The 22,732-nt window shown below is 36.4% G+C and overlaps 1 protein-coding gene and 1 long non-coding RNA gene across 3 annotated transcripts in view; one reads left to right on the forward strand and one right to left on the reverse strand.

Moving 5' to 3' along the window:
- The window catches only part of LOC136832832 (uncharacterized), a 655,893-nt gene that overhangs the window by 600,309 nt on the left and 32,852 nt on the right, over positions 1-22,732 (forward strand). The window lies entirely within an intron of this gene.
- LOC136832897 (uncharacterized) lies at positions 4,246-13,415 on the reverse strand. Its single transcript, XM_067094553.1, has 2 exons — positions 12,720-13,415; positions 4,246-5,640 (listed from the first exon to the last, which is right to left on the reverse strand). Exons 1-2 carry the CDS (start codon positions 12,780-12,782, stop codon positions 4,609-4,611), a joined length of 1,095 nt encoding a protein of 364 aa, XP_066950654.1. The 5' UTR covers positions 12,783-13,415; the 3' UTR covers positions 4,246-4,608.

Genomic DNA, 22,732 nt, shown 5'->3' on the forward strand with positions numbered 1-22,732 from the left:
TCTCGTGGGATACCGGCATCTGAGAGAGAGAGAGAGAGAGAGAGTACCCTTAGGTATTTAGGGACTAGTCATGATTGGCTATTTTGATCTCTTGTTACGATACCAGTAATGAGAATATTACACTTACTTGCTGTTATGTATATTGTTGTTTGAATGTTGTCGATTACTTAGCACAATAGAAGCCTTCTTTCCTGAAAAAGACGGGGGATCGCGACAGATTGGCCAGTAAATTTTTAGATCAGTTTAATGCGAGATTCGCGTTTTCTTAACGGCTGTCACTTTCCATCTTCTTTTTTTTTTTTATATTATTGACATCTGACATCCATAAAGACGTTATACTCGAGTAACGTTTGTTTAAACGGAGAGAGAAATTTATGTTACAATCGCCTCTCTTCCTCTTACTATGTTTAGGTATAGGGTTATCTTTGGACATACATTGCATTTAATACAATTGCACGCACACGTGTACAAGTTCATACATGTATTGATTTATTATCGATCTCCCATTAAGATGATATCTTGGTCTTTTATAACTGCCCTCCTCCAGCATTTACCTTTTGAACGTAAAAATATAACAAAGAATTGAAAAGCTCGACTAGACTACGATGTAAAATGTTTAGGATGTCCATGTAATCAATAGCCGGGCTGATGGTTTATAGGTGTTATGGGTCTTATATAGATGATCCTTCCCCCGGAGTCAGTCTCTCTCACCACTGGCCTGCATGTTAAAGTATGCAGAATGAATGGAGATACCGTGCCCGTTCAAGGCAAAATATAAAATTTGCGAGCAGTCCTGCTACCTCCATGAGGACTGCTTCAAAGTTGCATACATTCGCAATATATATATATATATATATATATATATATATATATATATATATATATATATATATATATATATATATATATATATATATATATATATATATGTATGTATATATTATATATGTATGTATGTGTGTGTATTGTAAGTGCGGATAAAATATTTTTTTTATTTCTACATGAACCTCTCGGTTTTATTTACCATAGAAATTCTGTGGGAGTGGCATGCAATTGTGATCAGGTATAAACTTGCGGAATGAGGAATTCTCTGCTTTAAAGGTCGTTAATGAGCGACAGAAGCAAGGACTGGTCAGTGCATAGATTCTGAACAGAGACACGTATGATCAGTGCTCAAGCCCCCTTTTCGTTCAAGGGAGACCTGGGGAAGCAAGGTAATGGCTGCTGATGTCTCAGCATGTAGATTTAACGCCTCCATCCCTCAAACCCCCCCTCCCTAGCTGACAGTAACAGTAAGGTCGTGTGCCAGTGAAAATCTATCGCGGCCTGAACATGGCTTGAGCTCGGGACCCACAGAGTGTAAATTGCCGACGATACCACTTAGCTATTTCCACTATCATTTAACCTTCTTGTTATATAAAGCTGATTTGTCACTACTTAAGTGGGCAGCCGTTCCCATCTCTGTCTTTTCAAAATGAAAAACTAATCTTATTGCTGAGTAGAGTCTTCCTATATTTTTGTTGTATTCTTTTCGCATTGTTTCAATCTGATTTTTCATTTTAATACATCAGTTATCTCGTGTAACCACTGCTGCCATATAGGCATTGTAATTTGCTTGTTGAGAAATCAGTGCGTGGAAAATGTATTCGTGGGTGCCCCCTTTTTTTTTTATTTGTAGATTTTAACATCATGGCTCACATATTAAATCTACACAATATACCTGTCCTTAACAAACCATTCACAATTGTATAACCCATGTATTTTCGTTGTTTTCGAATGGACCTTCCGCTCTTTCTTCCCTTCAGTCTCTTCTTCGCCTTTTGCAAGTCCACGCCCCCCCAACTAACCCTACGATGGGTGTGTTAGCAGCAGTGTTCGCTGGTTACCACATGAGACCACACAATACACCGAAGCCAGCGAACAATGCCCAGCTAACACTACCCTCAGATAGCATCAGAAAAGGCGGAGACACAGTCACGCACAGATACTGGAAGAAAGGAAGGAAGGAGTGGGCACTGAGGAAAAGATGTCCTGTCATACAGAAAAAGGAAGAGGGGTTGCTGCTTTTTATTTTCGAATATGGCAGCAACGTAAAGGTTTTATCCTTCATTGGTCAGTTACAACTTTATAGCTTTAAGATTTAGAGAATTATTTTGCCTGATTTCACTCTCTTTCTCTCAGAATAGTGTTAAGGATGAAGGAAAATTCTTTCTGGATAATTCTCTCTCTCTCTCTCTCTCTCTCTCTCTCTCTCTCTCTCTCTCTCTCTCTACGCATGTTCATTTTTTCATTTACTAAAATGGGGTACTTGGAGAAGAAATAAGCATAAAACGTAACGGGCAACAAAAAATGAAATATCCTGCCAATAGTTACAAGCACTTTGTCATCGACAAACGCCCCCCCCCCTTATTTTTCCTTTTAGAAAATGAGATAAATGAATTTGTAGCAGAACGCTGCAAAACCGTATAAAAAGATAACGAAAGAAAAACCGTACCCCTGATCTTAACAGATCCCAAGGGATTACCCAAGGGAAATGTCAACTCATAGAGCACCAATTAAAACCACCTCATTAATCATGAGCCAATATCAGGCCCGATCTAAAAGTTAACATTTCCATCCTTACAATGGGAGGCCACTGACAGGGTATCGTTGGGTATGTGGGCATCTGAAGACGACGTGGGTAGAAAGTTCTATAGAGAAGCGAGGGCAGCCTTAAGAGAAAAAGAGCTCGTAATGCCTTTCTTGGTGTACTGGCAGATTTGTGAGTGTTTTGAACTGAGTTTTTTACCCTTTCTCAACAATTGTGAGACAGCCATAGGCTAAATATAGGTAACTGGTTTCAGTGGCTTTTTATGAGCTCGGAAACTGATCGTAACATAGAGTTTTATCATTCGTAGTTATTGCTAGATGGAGGCCATTTTTAAAATGTGTTATTCACTGCCCAAGAGTGCAGTTACATCCTTTCTCTCCTCATACGAAATACATACAGTATCTGAATTGCAGATGTAGTATGTCAGTGCTGTCCTTTTATTAGAATTAGAGACTGGTCTCGATCCATACGCACAGTTACAGTCATTGTAATTTTGTGTGTATTGCTGACACATCAGTCTTAAGTTTTTGTTGGGAAATTTGCTTAAGCTGATTAAAATGGTTTAGCATCCTGTGGCTTGTAGATGAATTTAGTGTTGGAAGAACAATGCGAAATATCGATTAGGTGTGGCATTATCTCGTGCCTTATTACGTTCTGGGCTGGTTAATATTTAAACAGTCCGTCATAATTTATGTGAATACTATAGCTTTTTTTCATTTTTTGAAATGTATTTGCCTCGTTTTACGAAACACATGTTGTTAGTGCCAAATAAAATATCCTCAGTTTCTTTACGATACCAATTTTTTCATAATAAAAAGTAAGCATCTGAAAAGAGTACAACCATTTCCACTCCTCTGGTAGAGACTTGACCCCGGCATTTACCGTAGCAGTTACGTTAAAGTCTGTTACCGAATATAAAATATTTGTTTTTGAAAAGTTTTCATTCTGAAAGGATTATGAATTTTATCATTATATTCCATATATAGTCAGACTTATTTTTCCATAGTAAATATGGAGAAGCATAGTGTTTTAGGTATGAATAAAGAGAGAGCGGTGGAAAATGATCATTCTGTTTTTTATGTTTGTGAAAAGTCAGTTTTTTGAACAAAGTAAATGGGAAAATGAATCCAGGTATTTAAGCATGCAGTATATTTCAGAATTAATGAAGTATACAAGGCGTTACATAATTCTATTTCAGATGAGTTAAAGCATTATATTTGTGGACATAAAACCTGGCGAGCTTTGCTAGTCAAAACGTTGTTAGGTGCTGTGAACTTGTTAAATACAGTTGTACACCTTTTATGATATACGGGAAGCGACAGTTATCATCCGCATACATAATAACCTACTAAACTCATCAGTCAAAACAAAGCGATCTTTGTTTTATGCAGTATAACAAAACACATTTTTGTATTAAATTTCCATTTACGTAACTGCCCTGACTTACGTTGTTCTCTTTAATGAGTATGTGGTAAAAAGTCACTGCTTTTGTGTTAATAGTAAAATACAAGTACTGTTGAAAGCGAATGGGATGAGACGCAAGATATCTTTAATTTTAATTTATATATATATATATATATATATATATATATATATATATATATATATATATATATATATATATATATAGAGAGAGAGAGAGAGAGAGAGAGAGAGAGAGAGAGAGAGAGAGAGAGAGAGAGAGAGAGAGAGAGAGAGTTTTTACATTTAAAGGACGGAAAACGTAAAATAAAAAAAAAAATAATGTTGCAGACCTATTGGAAACTGTCACTAAATACTAACAAGTGTTTTCTAAGTTTAACAAAGTGCTATTCATTTTATAAAAGAGTTATTCAGAGTATGATAACATGAAAAATATAGGTTTTCTAGGGGTAGAGATCGGAGTGATACATCTGCGTGGAATTCGTCTCGCGTAATATTTACGTTAATGACCTTTATTGGAAGACTAAGTATTTTAGTGAATAAAGTTTTAAATGACGAATCGGTGTGGAATATCAGTAAAATTAAATTACTTCCATTTAACTTTTTCCTTTCCACATGGTCTTGAAATAACACCATATGTTTGCTCCAAAATACACATTCATATCTCGGCATGGATCTCTTGTTGTTGTTATTGTTGCTTGGGTTGTGACAGTAGTACCATTATTACCCTTTGGTGATGCCCTCTCAGAAGTAGATGATGAAGGTTGCAGTGACTTAGTTGTTTTCAGGAGGATGTCCGTTGAGCTTGCCACGGATTCTGCCTTCGAGAGGAAAGTGGTTGCCTTTGCCTCGGTATCTTGGTTGCTGTAGGTCCTAGGATCCGTTGTTCCTGGAGGACTTTTCGTTGTGCTGCTCCCAGCATGGGTCGAGTCATCTGTGAGCTCCGTCGTGGCACTGAGCTTGGTGACGACTGAGGGAGAAAATGTCTTGAGGAGCGAAATGTCTGTGATAAAAACAGTAGGTACAGTTGAATCTGAAGCTGGGCTCATATTCTCAGCGGTTGCAGAGCTGTTGTGTGACCCAGTGCCCTGATCTGAAAAGTGTGGAGCAAATGTCTTTTCATCTATGGTTGCAGAGGCTTGGAGGTCTTGGTCACTCGGGTTTCCTTGTGATAATGGTGGTACTGTATTAAAAGTTGTGGTCACAAAAGTGCCATCATTAGAATCAGAAGTGACAGATTCACCTGTGGAAGAGGTACTATGAACGTTGTAATCTGGAAGGTCAGTAGTGGTCGATACAACACAGCCCCTTATCCTACGACACCTGAGGAAGCGATCCACCTCGAAGCACGGAAGGCACAGGGACTCAGAGAGGGATTCGTGAAGGGGCTCTACCCGTGGTTCGGTGTCTGTGGTGTTCGAGGTATCGTAATCCTTTCCGTAATCGACTTCATCAGAATCTACAGCGGGCGTTGTTTCATTTTCCGCATCAACTGTACAGCCGTAGATCGGCCGACAATGGCCAGAATCGTCCGTCTGGTGGCATGGAAGACACGGCATACTTAGGAGCAGTCGCCTCGCTATTTGCTGGCGTGTCTCGTTGAGTCCAGCAGCTTTGTCATCGATCATCTGGAAGTATAAACAACAGTCATTTCATAGATGATATTCAAACAAAAGAAAACAAAGCACGCATAGATAGATAGATAGCTAGATAGATAGGTGTGGAGCATGGAGTTACCAGCCTCATCCTGGAGGGTGATATATATATATATATATATATATATATATATATATATATATATATATATATATATGTATATATATATACATGTATATAAATATAGTATATGTAAACATAGATGTATATATAAATTTAATATACGCATTAAGATTTTACGTATGGGCTTATGAATATATATGCATTTAGATGTTACATGTAGTCATTACTTGTGGGGAGTTTTCAATACTAGTAAAGTAAAAATAATTTACTTGTATTTTCATTAGACGTAAATTTTGTTTTGCATTTGCGTGTCTACTTATGATTGTTTAAAGAATAGCCCTCCTGCATTACAGGCTTTTATCGTGTCTGACATTAATTTCATCAGCAACAACATAGTAATTACTGGTTGTGATATCAGTAATAGTTACCAGCTAATAGGTTACCAAGGGAACGGTTTTCGCTATAGCTATGAGGTCAGATATTCACTTTTTTTCAGCATCATGATTTATAGTTTGATTTAAGCTCCGTTGCGCAATTTTTTATCAGATAGCTCTGTAAGCACGGGATTATAAGGAAACAATATATTCATACATTTTCAGATTTTTAAGATGACATGCATTTCAGTACATTCATACATTTTCAGATTTTTTTAAGATGACATACATTTCAATTAGCGACACATTGCGAAAATGAGGTTATTAAATTTTATTTTCATAAATAGAATGCATATTACTTTCTCTGTTTCTCCCTTTTGCACAGCTGCTGACGCCCTTTTCTGTATACATGTATTTGCATTTTCTCACGCAAACAATAGTGGGTGGGAGGGACGCTGAAGTTCTGTGATAGCATCTGATAATGCTATTTTGCGGATGTGCGCCAATGTTGTTTTTGGCTTAGGTTTTACGCAGTGTCTGTATCAGCTAAACTGCGACTGCATTTTAATGTTTTAGCTTGGAGGTATTACGTTCTTAGAATTAAGGGCGAAAACCAGTGGTGTAAGATTGAAAGGATTCTGTTGATTACGGTGGTTAAAAGATTTATGAATAGTGCAAAGATTTAAAAATCTCGGATGTAAGATTGAGGCTGCCTAATAACTAAGTAAAAGTTACACATTTACAAGATTTACAAAATGGAGAAAAGAGAAAGTCATATACCATTCTATTTATGAAAATAAAATGTAATGATCTCATTTTCGCAATCTGTCGCTAATTGAAAGGTATGTCATCCTAAAAAAAATGTCTGAAAATGTATGAATGGCATTACCGTTGCTGTCACGGTGAACTTTTAATTTGTTTTGTAAGAAATTATTTTGGGTGAATAGACGCTATCTTCACCTTGTATTGGACTCTAGCGAATATGCAAAGCTTTGAAATGCATTTTGATGGTCCTCCTAGATTTTGAATACCCTGGCGATAGTATAAATTAACTCAGGAAGAGTAGTTCTTAATAATATTATGTCTAGTTTAATGTAGGCAAAGTTTTAGATATATATTCATCAGTTACTTTTTGGGTAACCTTGTGTAAATGTCAGATTTTAGTAAAAAAACAAGGATTATGTTTACACAGTCGGTGCATGTGCTTCTTATATGGTTGTTTCAGAAAATGCATACTACGGTGTTCATGCATATCTGTATTGTACACGCATGCATTCATACGTTGGTAGGGCATTTATTGTGGCACATGTACAGTATACGACAGTGTCTAAGACCGTGGATAAGGAACCTGGTAAAACATCTTTCTAGGCTTAAGTCTTCCGATTCAGTAAACTGTCTGGATGTAGATGAATTTTGTCAGTTAAGTTAAAAGGACATTACGAAGTGACAGTTCCAAAACACAATTGGAAACGAGGAACCTGTCGAGAACGTTTGGAAAAACTTATGGGGAAAAGACCGACCCATCTGCAAGGAAAGTATGTGCCCCCATGCTGGGTAAGAAAATAGGGGCCAGGTATAGAGTTTGCGAAGTGTCGCTCTTTCTGTTGCTAGTCATTGTTTTCAGGTTGAGAGTGGGGGGAGTCTGGAAGGAGTAGGTAAATAGAGTTTAACTTTTTCAGTGTAGCAGAAGTGTATTCATTTTTTGGTCGTTGTCATCAAATCTACGCGGTTAGACAACTGTAATGAAAGTTTTTCGTTCCATTTGAGACAGAAGGAAACTATATATCCCGAAACACTACTTAATATTATAATCTCTGGGTTCCTTTGCTTCATGAACACAGAGGAGTATGTTTTGGATTCGTATTCAAGATGATATCAGATGGGGGAAAGAGTCATGAAAATCACTTGTCTTGTCTCTACCATATATTTGTTAATAAAAAAAAAAAGATTTGTGCGAAGCATAACCAAATAACAAGAAAAAGTAATTTTGTTCTCTATGAAATGGTAATATTGTTTATGAGCGCCAGTTCAGTGAAAGAAACTAGGATATAGGATTACAGTGTTCAGACAAAATTGCTGCCGTCTTGCCCGAGCTTATTTCCCCCTGGAGTAAAGGTTTTGCTGCAGAGCGAGATCTTTGGTTTACCTGGCAGAAGCTTTTATTTTGATGTTTATGTCCTTTTAATTAAGAGAAAGTTGCTGCTTTACATAAAGGTCCCCCCTACCTTTTTTACCGCAGGGAAGTTGCTGATATTAAAACAATGCTGGCTTAGCTGGGGGGAATTTGTTGCGTTAATGGCACTTCCTTGCAGTAGCGAGTGAAATCTCTTGTTTTTTTTTTATGCCACCATTTTTTTTCTTGATGGAAAGCTGCGGATGAAAACTATTTCCTAGATTATTTTGGAGAGGGCTGCTACTTTATAGACCGTTTTGTATTCCTAACTGGAACGGGTTGCTTGAAAGGCCAGTGTTTTCTGTATAATAGGGAAAGCTGCTGTTTCGAATGCATTCCAGATTTCCTGGAGGAAAACCTGCTGTTTTAAATGTAAGCATCATGTTTAGATAAAATGGCTACTTTAAATGTCAGTGGCCTGTTTCCCTGAGTGAACAGTGCTTCCTTTCAACGATGCCCTCTTTTTTACTGGAGGGAAACTTGCTTCATTAAATTATTTGTGCTTGGTTTAACTTAGGAAAATTTGCTGCTTTAATTGCTAGTGCCTTGTGTAACCGAGGTAAAATTGCAACTTGAGTGCTAACTTTCCTTTGCTGAGGAAAATTTTGTTGTAATAACATTGTTTATATTATCTGAAAGAGAGCTGCTACTTATAAACAGTGCCTCGATTAACTATGGGAAAATGCTACATGAAAAGTCAGTGCCGGATTCACCGTAGGAAAACATAATAATTAATGATACTAATTTAGTTGAACAGTGTTATTGAAACCTGGGGTTTTGCTTACTTGCGAAAAGAAATTTCTGTAATTGCATGGGTTTGCATTCCGTAAGGAAAGTTACTCTAATAACAGTGATGCGTCTTAGGAAAAGGTTACTGCACTCAGTCATGTCAGTGTTGTGTCTGTCGGAGAACAAGGATATTCGTAACGACAATTCTTCGTTTATCTGAAAACTTGTCCCTTTTCAAATCGGTTCTGCCTGTAGGGAATTCATTTTGTTTTGTTGGTGCTTTATTCAATAGAAGAAATAACAGGCATACACGGACATGTTTTTATATATATATATATATATATATATATATATATATATATATATATATATATATATATATATATATATATATATATATATATATATATATATATATATATATGTGTGTGTGTGTGTGTGTGTGTGTGTCGTTTTCAGATATATTTATTAGAGCTGGAATAGACCCATCCTCTCCATCGTAGCCAAGTGTATGTTTATATGTACATACACACACATTTTATATATATATATATATATATATATATATATATATATATATATATATAGTATAATATTTATATGTAAGGATAGATTTTGTTAATCTGATAAATTATATATATATATATATATATATATATATATTTATTAATGTATATATATATATATATATGATATATATATATATATATATATATATATATATATATATATATATATATATATATATATATATATATATACTGTAGTCTCGGTAATTGGGCGGCTATTTAGAAATCTTAGCTCGATGATGAATAATATTGCCAAGACCAGGAAGAACATTCTTTATTACACAAGCTTTCGAGGTATAAAACCTCATCATCAGGTTGAAAAACCGACAAGGATGAGAATCAATGAAATTACAATAAAATGAATTGTTATAATAAATCTTCAGCAAAAATACTAACCAAACATATAAAATGAACAGTAATTACAAACTAAAAGGGTGAGACGCAAAAAAAAAAAACAAAACGAAAAATTAAAAACGATCACAAACATAAAAATATAAAAATAAGGTGAAATGTAAACAAACTACCAATCACAAATTAAAATATTTAACGACCCAATTGTGTAACTACTATGAAATTACACGATAGCTAGTTGTATACCAGACGAGTTGTTGTTCAATTCCGGTTTCATCTTTTTAAAACAGCGACTCTGAAATCAAAAGGTCCAGTCTGTTTGAACAAAAAGACATTACCTGAAAATCCAGGTCAGTGATAGGATGGTCCTGTGCTAAACTGTGTTCCCTAATGGCAGAAAAGGGTGGTTTGGAAAGAGGAAACCTATTTCTAATAGAAAGACCTCTGTGTTCCAAAATTCTGTGTCTGAGCCAGCGGGAACTGGATCCCACGTATCGCAGACCACACTGCGAACAAGTGAACAAGTAAACGACATAGGAATTAAGGTCCAGAGGCAGAGCAGGCTTCTCCCTCAAAAGTGATCTTACAGTAAAAGGATTAAGTGAATTTATATATTTGGTTAGTATTTTTGCTGAAGATTTATTATGACAATTCATTTTATTGTAATTTCATTGATTCTCATCTTTGTCGGTTTTTCAGCCTGATGATGAGGTTTTATACCTCGAAAGCTTGTGTAATAAAGAATGTTCTTCCTGGTCTTGGCAATATTATTCATCATACACACACACACATATATATATATACATATACATATATATATATATATATATATATATATATATATATATATATATGTATGTATGTATATATATATGTATATATATATATATATATATATATATATATGTGTGTGTGTGTGTATATATATATAAAATTATATTTATATTTATATATATATATATATATATATATATATATACATATATATATATATGTATATATATATATATATAATATGTATATATATATAAAATTATATTTATATATATATATACATATATATATATATATATATATATATATATATATATATATATATATATATATATATATATATATATATATATATATATATATATATATATATATGTCGTGCCTAATCCTTAGATTGCCTTGTCTGTAAATCAGACATAGAGCTTGCCTGAAGAGCAGATTCGTTTTCCAGATCTACTTAATCCATGAATTAGGCAGCCTTATCTATAAACTAAGCTGCCGGATCTGTAGATTAGGGTGTGTGCTTGCTCCACAGATTACTGATAATTATCTCTCTTCTGTTTTGCGTCTTTATAACTTACGTTTTTTTATTTATTTTTTTTACTGTGCTGCTTTATGCTATCCTTGTCAGTTGATAAAAGAGAAGAACAGTTAAGAGGCACAGTGTGACCACAGAGCGGAAGAAAGAAGAAAAATGCGAGCACACACAGGAAGGGAGGGGAAAAACGAACAAGATAAGGCAAAAGTTAAGTAAACAGAAACAAACGTCGAAAGAAACAGCTACAGAATTCAAACATGACGGCAAAATAATACAAAACAAAAAGTGAATGAAACACCTTTAATGAAACAGCGGAACAAAATGTAATAGAAAGGGCTGTAATGGCAAGAAGAAAATAATCCAAACAACAATTTTAGCTGTGCTGTTTTGTTTTCACCTGGAAAATTTTCCACGTAGTAAGTGTACAATCTTTGAACATTCGAAAAACGCAGTGCAGTATTTGAAAGCACCTACTACATGTAACATCATTCGCTTACAACATGAATTTTATTTGAAATACTGCCCAGTGCAACGTATGAAAGTCAGTTAAACCCATGAAAGTGACAATGAATGTTCGCAGAATTCAAATTGTTTTAAAAAGCAAAATGCGGAAAAAGTTTAAGACGAAGAAACAATTATAAATTTATTTTGTGATGAAAATAAATACCAAAGCAGTGAGACAAGACGGTATACAGTGTTTGTCATTTAGGCTGCATAGCTGCTTCGTGAAACTTACGAATAAAGGAAATCCTTTGCACAGACATATTATTATGTTATGGGAATACTAGGTTTACTGACTAAAACTCATGCAGAGCCTTTTTCTTTGTTTTTTTTTATAGTGTTGCCACGCTGCTAATAAATTGTCAACAAATTAAGTTTGCCATTTTCAGTTAATCAGGATGCAGAGAGAGAGATCTACTGACTGAAGTTGGATCTTAGTCTAAAAGACTCAGGCAAAGTCAGAGAGAGAGAGAGAGAGAGAGAGAGAGAGAGAGAGAGAGAGAGAGAGAGAGAGAGAGAGAGAGAGAGAGAGAGAATCACCTTGGTATCTTTCTTTATCCAACCGACTTTGAGCAGATCTAATTTAGTTATTTATCAAGTAGTAGCACCTTTTCTTGCCTGTTCTTGGTGCTGGCCAACAGAACGTACTGGGCAAAACTACTAATAATTGTAATTTTGAACGAATCCATAAGATGAACACAGATACACATTTAGAGTATAAACAGTGACTGCCTAATCTCTGGACAAGGCAGACTGCCTAATCCATGAATTGGGCAGGTTTGTAAAATCAGTCTACATTTTAGGCAAGGCAAGCCCTTGCCTAATTTACAGAATGAGTACAGTAATCGCCTAATCTATGGATTAAGTAATTGTGGGGATCAGGCACGACATAGGCAAGGATGGTGCTTTGGCTACTGCAAACACAAGGGCAGTGCTCTATTTACCAGAGAAACAAAATCAACATCAGATCGCTGTTTACCTGTGGAAAAGCTGCCGCTGAGATGAACATTGTCATCAAAATGTAGGAGATATACCTCAACATCTTGACTATGTAGAAAGCTGCGTAAATGGATATATTTTAAGCCTTGGTATAAAATCGTTATGCTTTATGCCCTTTCACTAGGGTATATTGATGAAGAGTTCTATCTATTTATACAAAAAGAGATACGGAAATTTATTCTCTTCAAGATTTTTCACATTTCGTTTAGAGTTTTAAAATGCTTTTGTTGGAACTGTCATATCAGAATTCGATGAATATTGAATAGTTGGTTGCAGTTATTTGAAGCTCAAATCTGCAGTTGTGACCAATCGTTTTCGACACTTCACAGGACTTCTCTGGCATTTAACCTCGTCATCGGAGCTACTAAGATTGAACGTGAACTCTTTCGGGACGTTTCTCGATGAAAGGGTGTTGTTGTTTTTGTTAAGTGCTTTAACTGGATATCGTCAATGAACTCGGGGACACTTCATAATATAACGGCTTTACGATTTGATCCCAGTTGTTAATTTTGCCTCAAACATTGAAATTTTCACTGCATTATTGCGTGCGATCTCGATCACTTTTGAGAGACCACAGGGTGATGCGATCAGCTTTTAGCTACGAGTTCCTGTCAGAGGTGCTGCAGACCCATACTGCTCGGAGGCTGACGTTTGTCTGTGTCTGTGTGCTCAAGTGCTCCCGTTTACCTACCGAACAAAGCGTTCTAAGCGTCACCATAAAGCGGATGATGGGTGGAGGAACAAAGTGGAAATAGAAGGGAGCATATGGATGAACATGTGGGAGGATATCATGCAGGAAATTCTGGAGGGATTATGCGTAAATGACGGACGGTGGTTTTGCGTTATTTTCCGTCATTACCATGGTTTATCTCCCTTGCTGCTGTTCTTTTTTTTTTTGTGTATTGAGTGATTGACGCACTACGGATATATTTTATATGTTTATGCATGAATTGATTCATGTCGTTCTTTGTTGGGATCCTCCAATATTATTATTATTTGGAATGACTGTTATGCTATTTAGGCTCTCCCAGTTGCACCCTGAATATGCATAGCAATGAATAATAAAGTTGACGGAAATTTGAAGTCAAATGTACCGGTCAACAAACTTTGTTCCCGAAATATGTTGGAAAAGAATCCAGACATCCGCTATACCCTCTGTTTAGAGCATTTTCTATAACAGACAGAATGAGACAGGAAAGTTTTTCCAAAAGTATTAAGAGACAGAAACGGGCGAGAAATATAAGTAGACAATGGCGTTAAGACAGGGTACTATAGCAATAGTCAAAAGAAGATCCGTGATAACTCTGTTGATGAATAATTATCAAATATTGCCTGAATTCATTTGTATCACAAGTTGCATAGATTCTGTCTGGTGAATATTTCTGTGATTTTCTGGTTTAAGTTCGTTTGCCGAATAACTGTACATTTATTTATTGTGTGTTATATTTAATCATCGTAGTTTTTACTGCTCTCTCTCTCTCTCTCTCTCTCTCTCTCTCTCTCTCTCTCTCTCTCTCTCTCTCTCTCTCTCTAAGTATATAATTGGCTGTATTTGTTAAATTGCTTCTGTATGGGCATTTTTATTATTTCCTCGCAAGTGTCAATCTTTAATATTAGTATCATGAGAGGAATGGGAAAATGAAAGAAGCGAACAGATAAAGAACAAAGAAGGGAAGAATACTAGGTTTCTTTTTAGTAAAATTACTACTAAATGATTGTGAACTTCCGTTGGCTATCGATGTTTAGTGTAAACAACATTTCTCTCTCTCTCTCTCTCTCTCTCTCTCTCTCTCTCTCTCTCTCTCGCATTTTTTGAGATATCGGTCGTATTTCCCCAACCAGTTTTCACCCTGTAGGCATTACGTAAGGTTCTTTTACAACGTCCCTACGGCCCCTATCTGCAGCCCCTTCCATTCTTTTACTGAACCTCCATTTATATTCTCTTTCTTCCATCTAGCCATTCATCCTCTCCTAACAGTTGTTTCATAGTGCAACTGCGAGGTTGTCCTCCTGTTACACCACCCAAACCTTTCTGCTCTCATTTTTTCTTTTAGCGCTGTATGACCTCATATGTCCCAGCGCTTGGCCTTTAGCCAAAATCCTATATTCCATTCCATTCCATCCAACCCATTTTCATTGTTTATGCTACTGGTATCCAACGTAAAAAATGAATCAATAAACAAAACTGCTGCTCTGAAAGTTATCCTTTTGCCAATTTTCGGGTTTCGTCTTTACTTAATTTTTTTTTATTTTGCCATTTTAATTTTATTATAACGTGTTTTTTCTTTTCATAAATTTTGTTGTAAATGCAGGTCGTTTAAAAGGAATTTAGCTTTGCATTATTTCACTAAGAGTGTGGCAGTTTTTGCCTGGAGATATGAATGCATTTTTCACAATAGGAGGAACATTAAAGATCAAATTTAACCACTATAGATTACATGATCTGAAGAACTTCACATAGTCGCTGTACAAAGTAATGCTTTACTTAATGTTCTCCCATCAGTTTATTTCATGTTGAGCTGCCATTAGCCTTTTTTATACCACATAATGTTTATCTTGTCTTCAGTAGCATTTGATATTTATGTTTTGATTTTCTTCACAAGCAATGTTATTTTTTTTGTAATCTCAGAACTCTTCTAAATTATTTGCAAGACGTGAAATTTCATTGTGTCACGAAAGCATTTTTTATTTATAGCTTCGTTCGAAATCAATGAGATTGTCATTCTGATCATACCTCAAACTAACGTGTACCTAGCATTCAAGAAAACAGTAAATCCGTGCTGAGTAGATATTTGAAGTGAAGGTTAGAAAAATAAATAAAAAAATTAAAACGGAACATTTTATTCATGCAGTTCTCTTTTGTCATCTTCAACCAGATCCGGTTTTATCCATTCGTCCGATTTTGCTCCGTCATATCCGGTCGGCAGTAACAAGGAAAGTTCTCCATGACTCATACAAGTCATGTATTTATGTATGTTACAGTTATTCAGCGTACATCGCCCCACTCTTGACATTGTTAGGTTATTGCCTGTTTTTCAATGTTCAGTAAATAGAGAGCACGCATTGTTATGTGTGTATTTTGCGTTCTTTTCTTTAGAGAGAGAGAGAGAGAGAGAGAGAGAGAGAGAGAGAGAGAGAGAGAGAGAGAGAGAGAGAGAGAGACCTTATATATAATTAGTCGTGTCTTAACAGGCAGTTATACCCATTAGATAATTATGGGTAATTAATGTTGATAATTTATACAGTACCTGCTATAAGTATAATAATGTTTTTAAAAACAAAACCTTTCCGGTGTGTGTTTTTTCTTGCACACACACACACACACACACACACACACACACACACACACACACACACACACACACTAAACAAGACCTACTAAATGGTTGTTTCTTTATGGACACTGTTGACCAGTGAGTTATCACAGGATGATTACTTTTCTTAGTTCATGCAATATCCTGCACAAGTATGATACCAAATGTCATTCGGATGAACATTTTCGTATGGAAACATTGTAGTACACTTGAAAATGGAGATGAACTTGTACCAAATGCTTTAGTATTTGGTATTTAGTATTGATTGTCCGCGATATATTGGTTTTATTTCGCTAAGTAAAAGAAAAATATGATAATCAACAATGTGAGGCTTCTCGTATGGCGAATGTTCACGAAAGTTACAAAATATGACGAATTTTAAAGGAAATATAAGTTTTTTAAGTGACAAATGTTATAGAATCAAAACTAGTTTGAATAAGGTTACAGATAATTAAATTTCAATCGTCACAAATTTGAACAGAATTTAATTTTCGTGTACAGTGTATTGAAGGAAATCTAAACTTCCTATATGACGAATGTTTACTGAATTAATCACACGTGCGATGGCTTGTTCCATTAAGAATCTTACATGATGAATTCTAAAGCAATTCAGAATGCCATTGCTTGGGAGAAAGGTTTATTAGTTGTATTTTAAATTTGTTGTTGCTCTCTCTCTCTCTCTCTCTCTCTCTCTCTCTCTCTCTCTCTCTCTCTCTCTCTCTCTCTCTCGGATGCGTAAAGCTATTTATATGGTGAAAATTATATTATAGAGTCTTGTATGACGAATGATCAGATTCGATCTTTTATATGTAAATTAATGGCCGTCATATTAAGATTATTAACACTGGAGCTTTTTATACAACAAATATTAAGCGAAATGAATTTTCCCTGCAAAGTAAGTAACAGATTGGAAAAAATCGTTATGAAAAGGAAGTTCAGTTGAATGAGATTGAACTGAATTTAAATAAAATGAATTGAACTGAAGCAAATCAACCAGAAATAAACCTCCTTATATTATTAATTATAAAGGAAATTGAGCATTTTTAATGGGCACTAAGAGAAACTGAAACTCCTTATGGTTACAAACCTCAGCAGATGTGCAGTTTTTTTCTAGAAGTTCCTCGTTGTCAGTTTATGAATTGTGTTGTTTCCTCAACAGTGTGTGATTCAAAACAATTAGTTCGTGATGATAACCTCTATGACGGAGCAAGGGAGATTTGATAAGCCATATTGTGTTTTATTCAGCAAGTGAGAAAAATTCACATATCCAGAAGCAAGGCTTACCATATATGTACAGTGCTTATGATAATTTCTCCAAAGCTGTGGTCCAGTACAAAGGCCAAATTGTGCCGTTAATGACCTCATAAGTTTTAAAAAATGGCCAACAAACAACCGCACAATGGCAAGGTAATGGCGAAAAAAGTGTCCCCTTCGGGCGTAATTATGAACAGTACAGGTGACAAACTGCAAATATAGACAGAGCCGTATATGGGAATATAATTTGGCCTCATGAAGATTAGATAGGAAAGAAAAACAAAAAGGAAAACGACAGGGGAGGGGAGGGGAGGGAAGGGAGGGAACGTGAGCTTTGTGGAGAATGGTCAGGCCAAGCAGGTCACGTGCTCTTCTTGCTTCCGGCATTTTTAAGATGCGTTACACTTGTCTTTGACGAATCTGAAACTTGACTATTGAAGCTCTTCATACGCCTATTGCTCTAGCTAGGCGCAATTGTTAACGTGGAAACGACTGAAGCTTAAAAGTATGTAACACCACTTTTTATGGGTAGTTTAATACTGGTTTTCAATATACTATCCATTGGAACTGAAATAATCGAAAATTAATTAACTTCTGTAAGTGGTGTGTTAACTGGTAACGTAATCTTCATCGTTATTATCATCATTAGCAGTATAGTTAACTTGTTTCTCTATCATCTGATAGCTGTGAAGCATAGATTAACACAAGGTTTCATCCTAACCAGGACAGTGCCACCCCTCTCAAATCATTCTGCAAAGTTCTAAGTGTACCTTCACTATCTACATAACACGGATGTTAATGAAGTAGTTTTTAGCATGAACAGGAACTTTCGACAAAGATAACTACTTCATGTAGTTCAGCAGTATTTGATATTTCATTACTAAGTACATTTGTATAAATCAGTTTCATTTTTATTGTTAGATTGGTCTTTTTCTTTTGTTCTTTACAGTACTATATCTGTCCCTATCTCTTTCAAGTCCCATCGCGTCGTATTCATTCTTATAACATGATGGTTCTACTCCGGAATCATTCCTCCTTTCTTCGCCGTCTTCAAACGCTTTTTGCATTCTCATTTAATGTTTGTTGAAGCTGTAAATGGAGATCTGGTAGTATCTGTGAATGGAATGTTTGAAATCTGATAAGTTTACTGTTTCAAAGGCCAACTTCCGATCTCCTGTCTCTCATACACCCAACTTCACAAAGTTTTAAAATTAGTTAAATTGCTCCATTGCTATTTTTAATTTTTGGAGAGCAACTCCTTCGGATGTATTTTTGACTCATCTGTCCTTGTATGGAATCTTCTCATTTTTCAGGTGTTTCACGCATTACCCTCTTTGATAAGAGTAGAAAGAATCAAAGGCTTTTCTCATAATGAATGACCCAGCTCTTACTTTCATCTCGCATTCACTTCAACTCCGTCGTGAGACTGCAGCCTTCTTCTTGTTTTATAGATGTTAGTCTAGGGCTAGGCAATGCTCTCGCGATTATTTTGATTGTGAGCCATCCCCACTGCCTTGTCCTTAGTGTGTGCCACACGCTTCACTATCTCACAAACTTTTTGTAGAATTCAACCAGCATGATAAATAATGCATACCATAAAATTTCAGAAGGTGGAATGTTCTACCTTTTTCTGTATTTTCTAGGTAATCTCACCTTCCCCTTTTTCAAGGGGCGTGTCTATGATAATTTAATGAGTTACGTTCTTGTAAAAAAAAAAGGGGCGTGTCTATGGCTACGTTCTTTTAACCAATATTTTTCTTGCTGGACTGATTTGTCTCGGCTTGTAAATCATAAAAGCTATGCCCTGTTTAAGATTTTTTTTTTTTCACAAATATCACCTTCATATACTAGGTGTTCTACGTACGAACGGTATTACAGACTTGGGAAATGAAATGATTGGTAGACAAAGTACGTTCTGATTTTGTACTTCTTTCCAGTTTCATTCGTAGATCCATTCCATACAATATATTAAACATCTGTCAAGTAAACCTGTGCTTTTGCCCATAGGACTAATTCATTTGCTAGCTAAAGATATCCTTTTTAGGATAGAGCTAAGTGCAGGCAAGAGTAGAGATAAAAACTTATTAAAATTACCTCCGGCTTTTAGGTGCAGGAAGTACGTCAGTGAGATTGGGCTCAACGTTGCCTCTGTTGATACTTTCAGGAGGAGAGTAGCAAATGTGTTTCATGAATACAAGTTGCCATCTTTGTTGTATCCACTTAGTATTTTGAGATATCACGTGCAAAATGTAACATTTTGACATGTGACAGGTAAGGGAAAACAGGTAACACTAATATATTTAGTTGATTAGAAAATTACCTTTTCCCTTGTTATATGGTAGATTTAACTCTTACGTGCAGACAGATGGCCTGATTTAACAGAAAAAAAATTACAAACAAAATGGAAGAAGTGTATAGAGGTACAAGAGGTACATTGTACTTAGTTTTACAATGAGGCAATCAGAGAGGCGGTATTTGAATTCATTATCCTTCTCTTGCAGTGTTAAGCGTCACCTTGTCATCATGCATACGAATGACCGTTAAATGGTGAGCAATGGCAATAATTCTCCAGTAATGAGGGTAACATATTCTAGCTGGTGGGCCTTCGGTGAGACACTGAGAAGTAATGTTCCCCAAGTTTATGAGTTTCTTGTTTATATTCAGATAACCCGGGACTCTAAAAATCTTCCCCAAAAAAATCCAAGCAGATGCCTTTACAAATATTTCTCCAGATAGTACGGTTTGGAAAATAATCTGTCATAAACAACAGCATATTTTAAAGTAGATATTTTAATTGTGATTAAGACAAATGCCCTCCTAGGTAACTTCACTTTAGAGGGTCGGCTGAAAATAAATGATCTCTCTCACAAAAAAAAGAAGAAAAAAAAAAGTGGAATCCTGTGGTCTGGCGCTCGTCATCTTTGTTTGGTAGCAACGGTGGCCAACACAGCTTTCCATAGTGGCATGGCATATAGTACCAGGCCGCTCCCGCTACTAGCTCATCAGTTTTAATCGTTCTCTTTCCCATTTTGTTTCGTTTGCAGTCTCTGAAATATTTGAGAGACTGTCTGACGTCATTCTAAGCTTTGTGTATTCTTTTATTATCTCCCTTATCACGTCCCAGTTATCTTTGTGTATGGATATTAAATTTCTGGAGTAAAGAAACGCGTAAAAGGGGAGGGTGTGTGATCACTGATCGATCTGTAGTGAGATGTTCTTAGGGTAGGAGTGTTTCATAAAAGTGCGTTTTGCAGTCTTGCTCCCTGTAATTATTGTAATTGCACCCATGGGCAGTCTCGTCGCAACCGCATTTTTGCATAAAACATCATATTCTTAATCAGAAAGGAACATATTAGGGGCAAATCACCTCTACTTTACTTCGGCCAAGTCTCTGCAGCGGAATTGTTAACTCGATGAAAGTTCAAAACAATTTTGGCGGGAAACATTGGCATCTCGATTAGGCGCATCGCCCAGGGCCAATAAGCACTCGCGACCCTTCATATAACTCCCACTTTAAGGGACTGTTTAATGTCCTTCAACATGCTTTTCTCTCTCTCTCTCTCTCTCTCTCTCTCTCTCTCTCTCTCTCTCTCTCTCTCTCTCTCTCATTTACTCGCGATTTCTCTTTCAAGTAACGGAATCTTCATTCTACTTTTAAAGAAACAGGGTTAGAAGTATCACAAAACGTGACTAAGAATGTCGTATAATTGTCGAGGTTGTTATTTTATATCCATTCCTTTGAAATTGCCGCCCTAAAAAAAAAAAAAAAAAAGGCTGTTACTTACAGGAAATTAATTTAGGGAAAGGTTTTAGGGGCACGTACGTGGGATATGTACCTTATAAGATTACCCAAAGGGAATGGTTTAAAATTCGTTTGTGATGAGATCCAAAATTCCAACAGTTTAACTCCTGCGATCTATTACAATAGCCTTGGGGGCAAGAATGGCAGGCCCCAGACTCCCGAGAGCATGCCGTTACTGGCGGTCTTTAGTCTTTTTGTTAGGTTGAGTTCATTAATTTTATTTACACTGTTGCGATATGAGGACTCATTATTCTGCGAAGAACGCCCCCGAGGCATTTTCATCATTAATATTGCAAGGTAGTTTGCCTCAAGTGTATCCGCCGACAAAACTTGCCTACAATAGCGATAATAAGACTTAAAGGTTTTGACCGTGGAGATTGAGAAAACAGGAGTAACGCAATTTAAAGCAAATTGAATTCAACACGTAAGTAGCAATTGAATATGAATTTAAAAAATGGATATTTCTTGAATGTAATTCAGAAAACAAGGAACAATGATGGAAGCTATGTTAAATTGTCCAGAGAGGGCTGGAAGAGAAATGAGAAAAGACCCGAACACTGGAACAGAAAAGAAATAAAAGGGTGAACACAAAGTAGCCTGGCGATGAAAGTCAGGTCTGGGAGAGATGAAGACCCGTCACAAGGAGGAAAAAAGAAGAGGGGGCGGGGGGGAGGATGGCTAGGGCGAGGGTGGTTTTGGAGCATACAGTCACTAACACAAATCATGGAGCAGTCCCGTACTCATACATTAACCAATATATCGCCGTTTTAGACCGCACTCAAAAAATCATCCCCAACGCGTCATCAAGAAGCGCCCGGTAGTCCGGGTTATAATCACACTCGGCAGATGTGTGCTCGCAGCCCCTCGCTGGCTGTCGGAATGCTGGCCGCGGTTGCCTATGGCCTTCATATGCCTGAGTGAACGATACCTAAAGAGAGTGAACGGAGGTCGGATGAGTTTATGTGGCGAGTGTCTTTGCTTGTGGGCAGCCATAAGTCTTGAGAATGGCACACTGGCAAAGAATTAGAGGCGCAGCGTAATGGGAAGTATTCAAAGGAAATTGTGTTAGAGCGTTGGTCAAGGCGGTCCGAAGGGCCATTAGTCAGTGTGCCAATTTAAGGGTCCTAATTTGTTCGGGATCCTATTCGAGAGAGAGAGAGGGAGAGAAAGAGGGAGAGAGACTAATTATATGATTGCAAATGAACAATAGCTTGCGAATCCATCAAGGAGACGGCGCCTAATGGAAATCTCATTATCTGGGCATTGGTCTGGAAGTGAAACAACCCGACGACACTCTTGAGTACCAGGCAGGAAACGACAGAAAAATTTTATCAACAAAACGCTGTGGAAATATAAAAAGCTAAGGCATGAGACGCTTAGTTTTTCCAGCCTTTGTGACATTATCAGTGTCAGATAAAAAAAAGTATGCAAGAATAAGGTGAGGAGGAAAGAGTTCTCATTGTAAATTTCACAGCTCAGGAGCAGCCTGTTATTAATCAAATGGCTCATAACAGAACTCCCCCCTTGAAGAAGGGCGTCTGAGAGGAACTTCAATTAGCGGCTTTTCTCTCTGTGAAAATGGTTCAAATAACACTTGACATTCATCGTCTAAAATGTGCCTTG

The sequence above is a fragment of the Macrobrachium rosenbergii genome, chromosome 50 (assembly GCF_040412425.1).
Source record: "Macrobrachium rosenbergii isolate ZJJX-2024 chromosome 50, ASM4041242v1, whole genome shotgun sequence".
NCBI classification, from domain to species: Eukaryota; Metazoa; Arthropoda; class Malacostraca; order Decapoda; family Palaemonidae; genus Macrobrachium; species Macrobrachium rosenbergii.

What these genes read in the sequence shown, in the direction of transcription:
- LOC136832897 (XM_067094553.1), bottom strand. Translation starts at nt 12,782, where the DNA reads ATGTTGAGGTATATCTCCTACATTTTGATGACAATGTTCATCTCAGCG. An exon ending in CAGCGGCAGCTTTTCCACAG is followed by an intron (nt 5,641 to 12,719) that starts GTAAACAGCGAT and finishes TTATACTTCCAG; the next exon opens with ATGATCGATGACAAAGCTGC.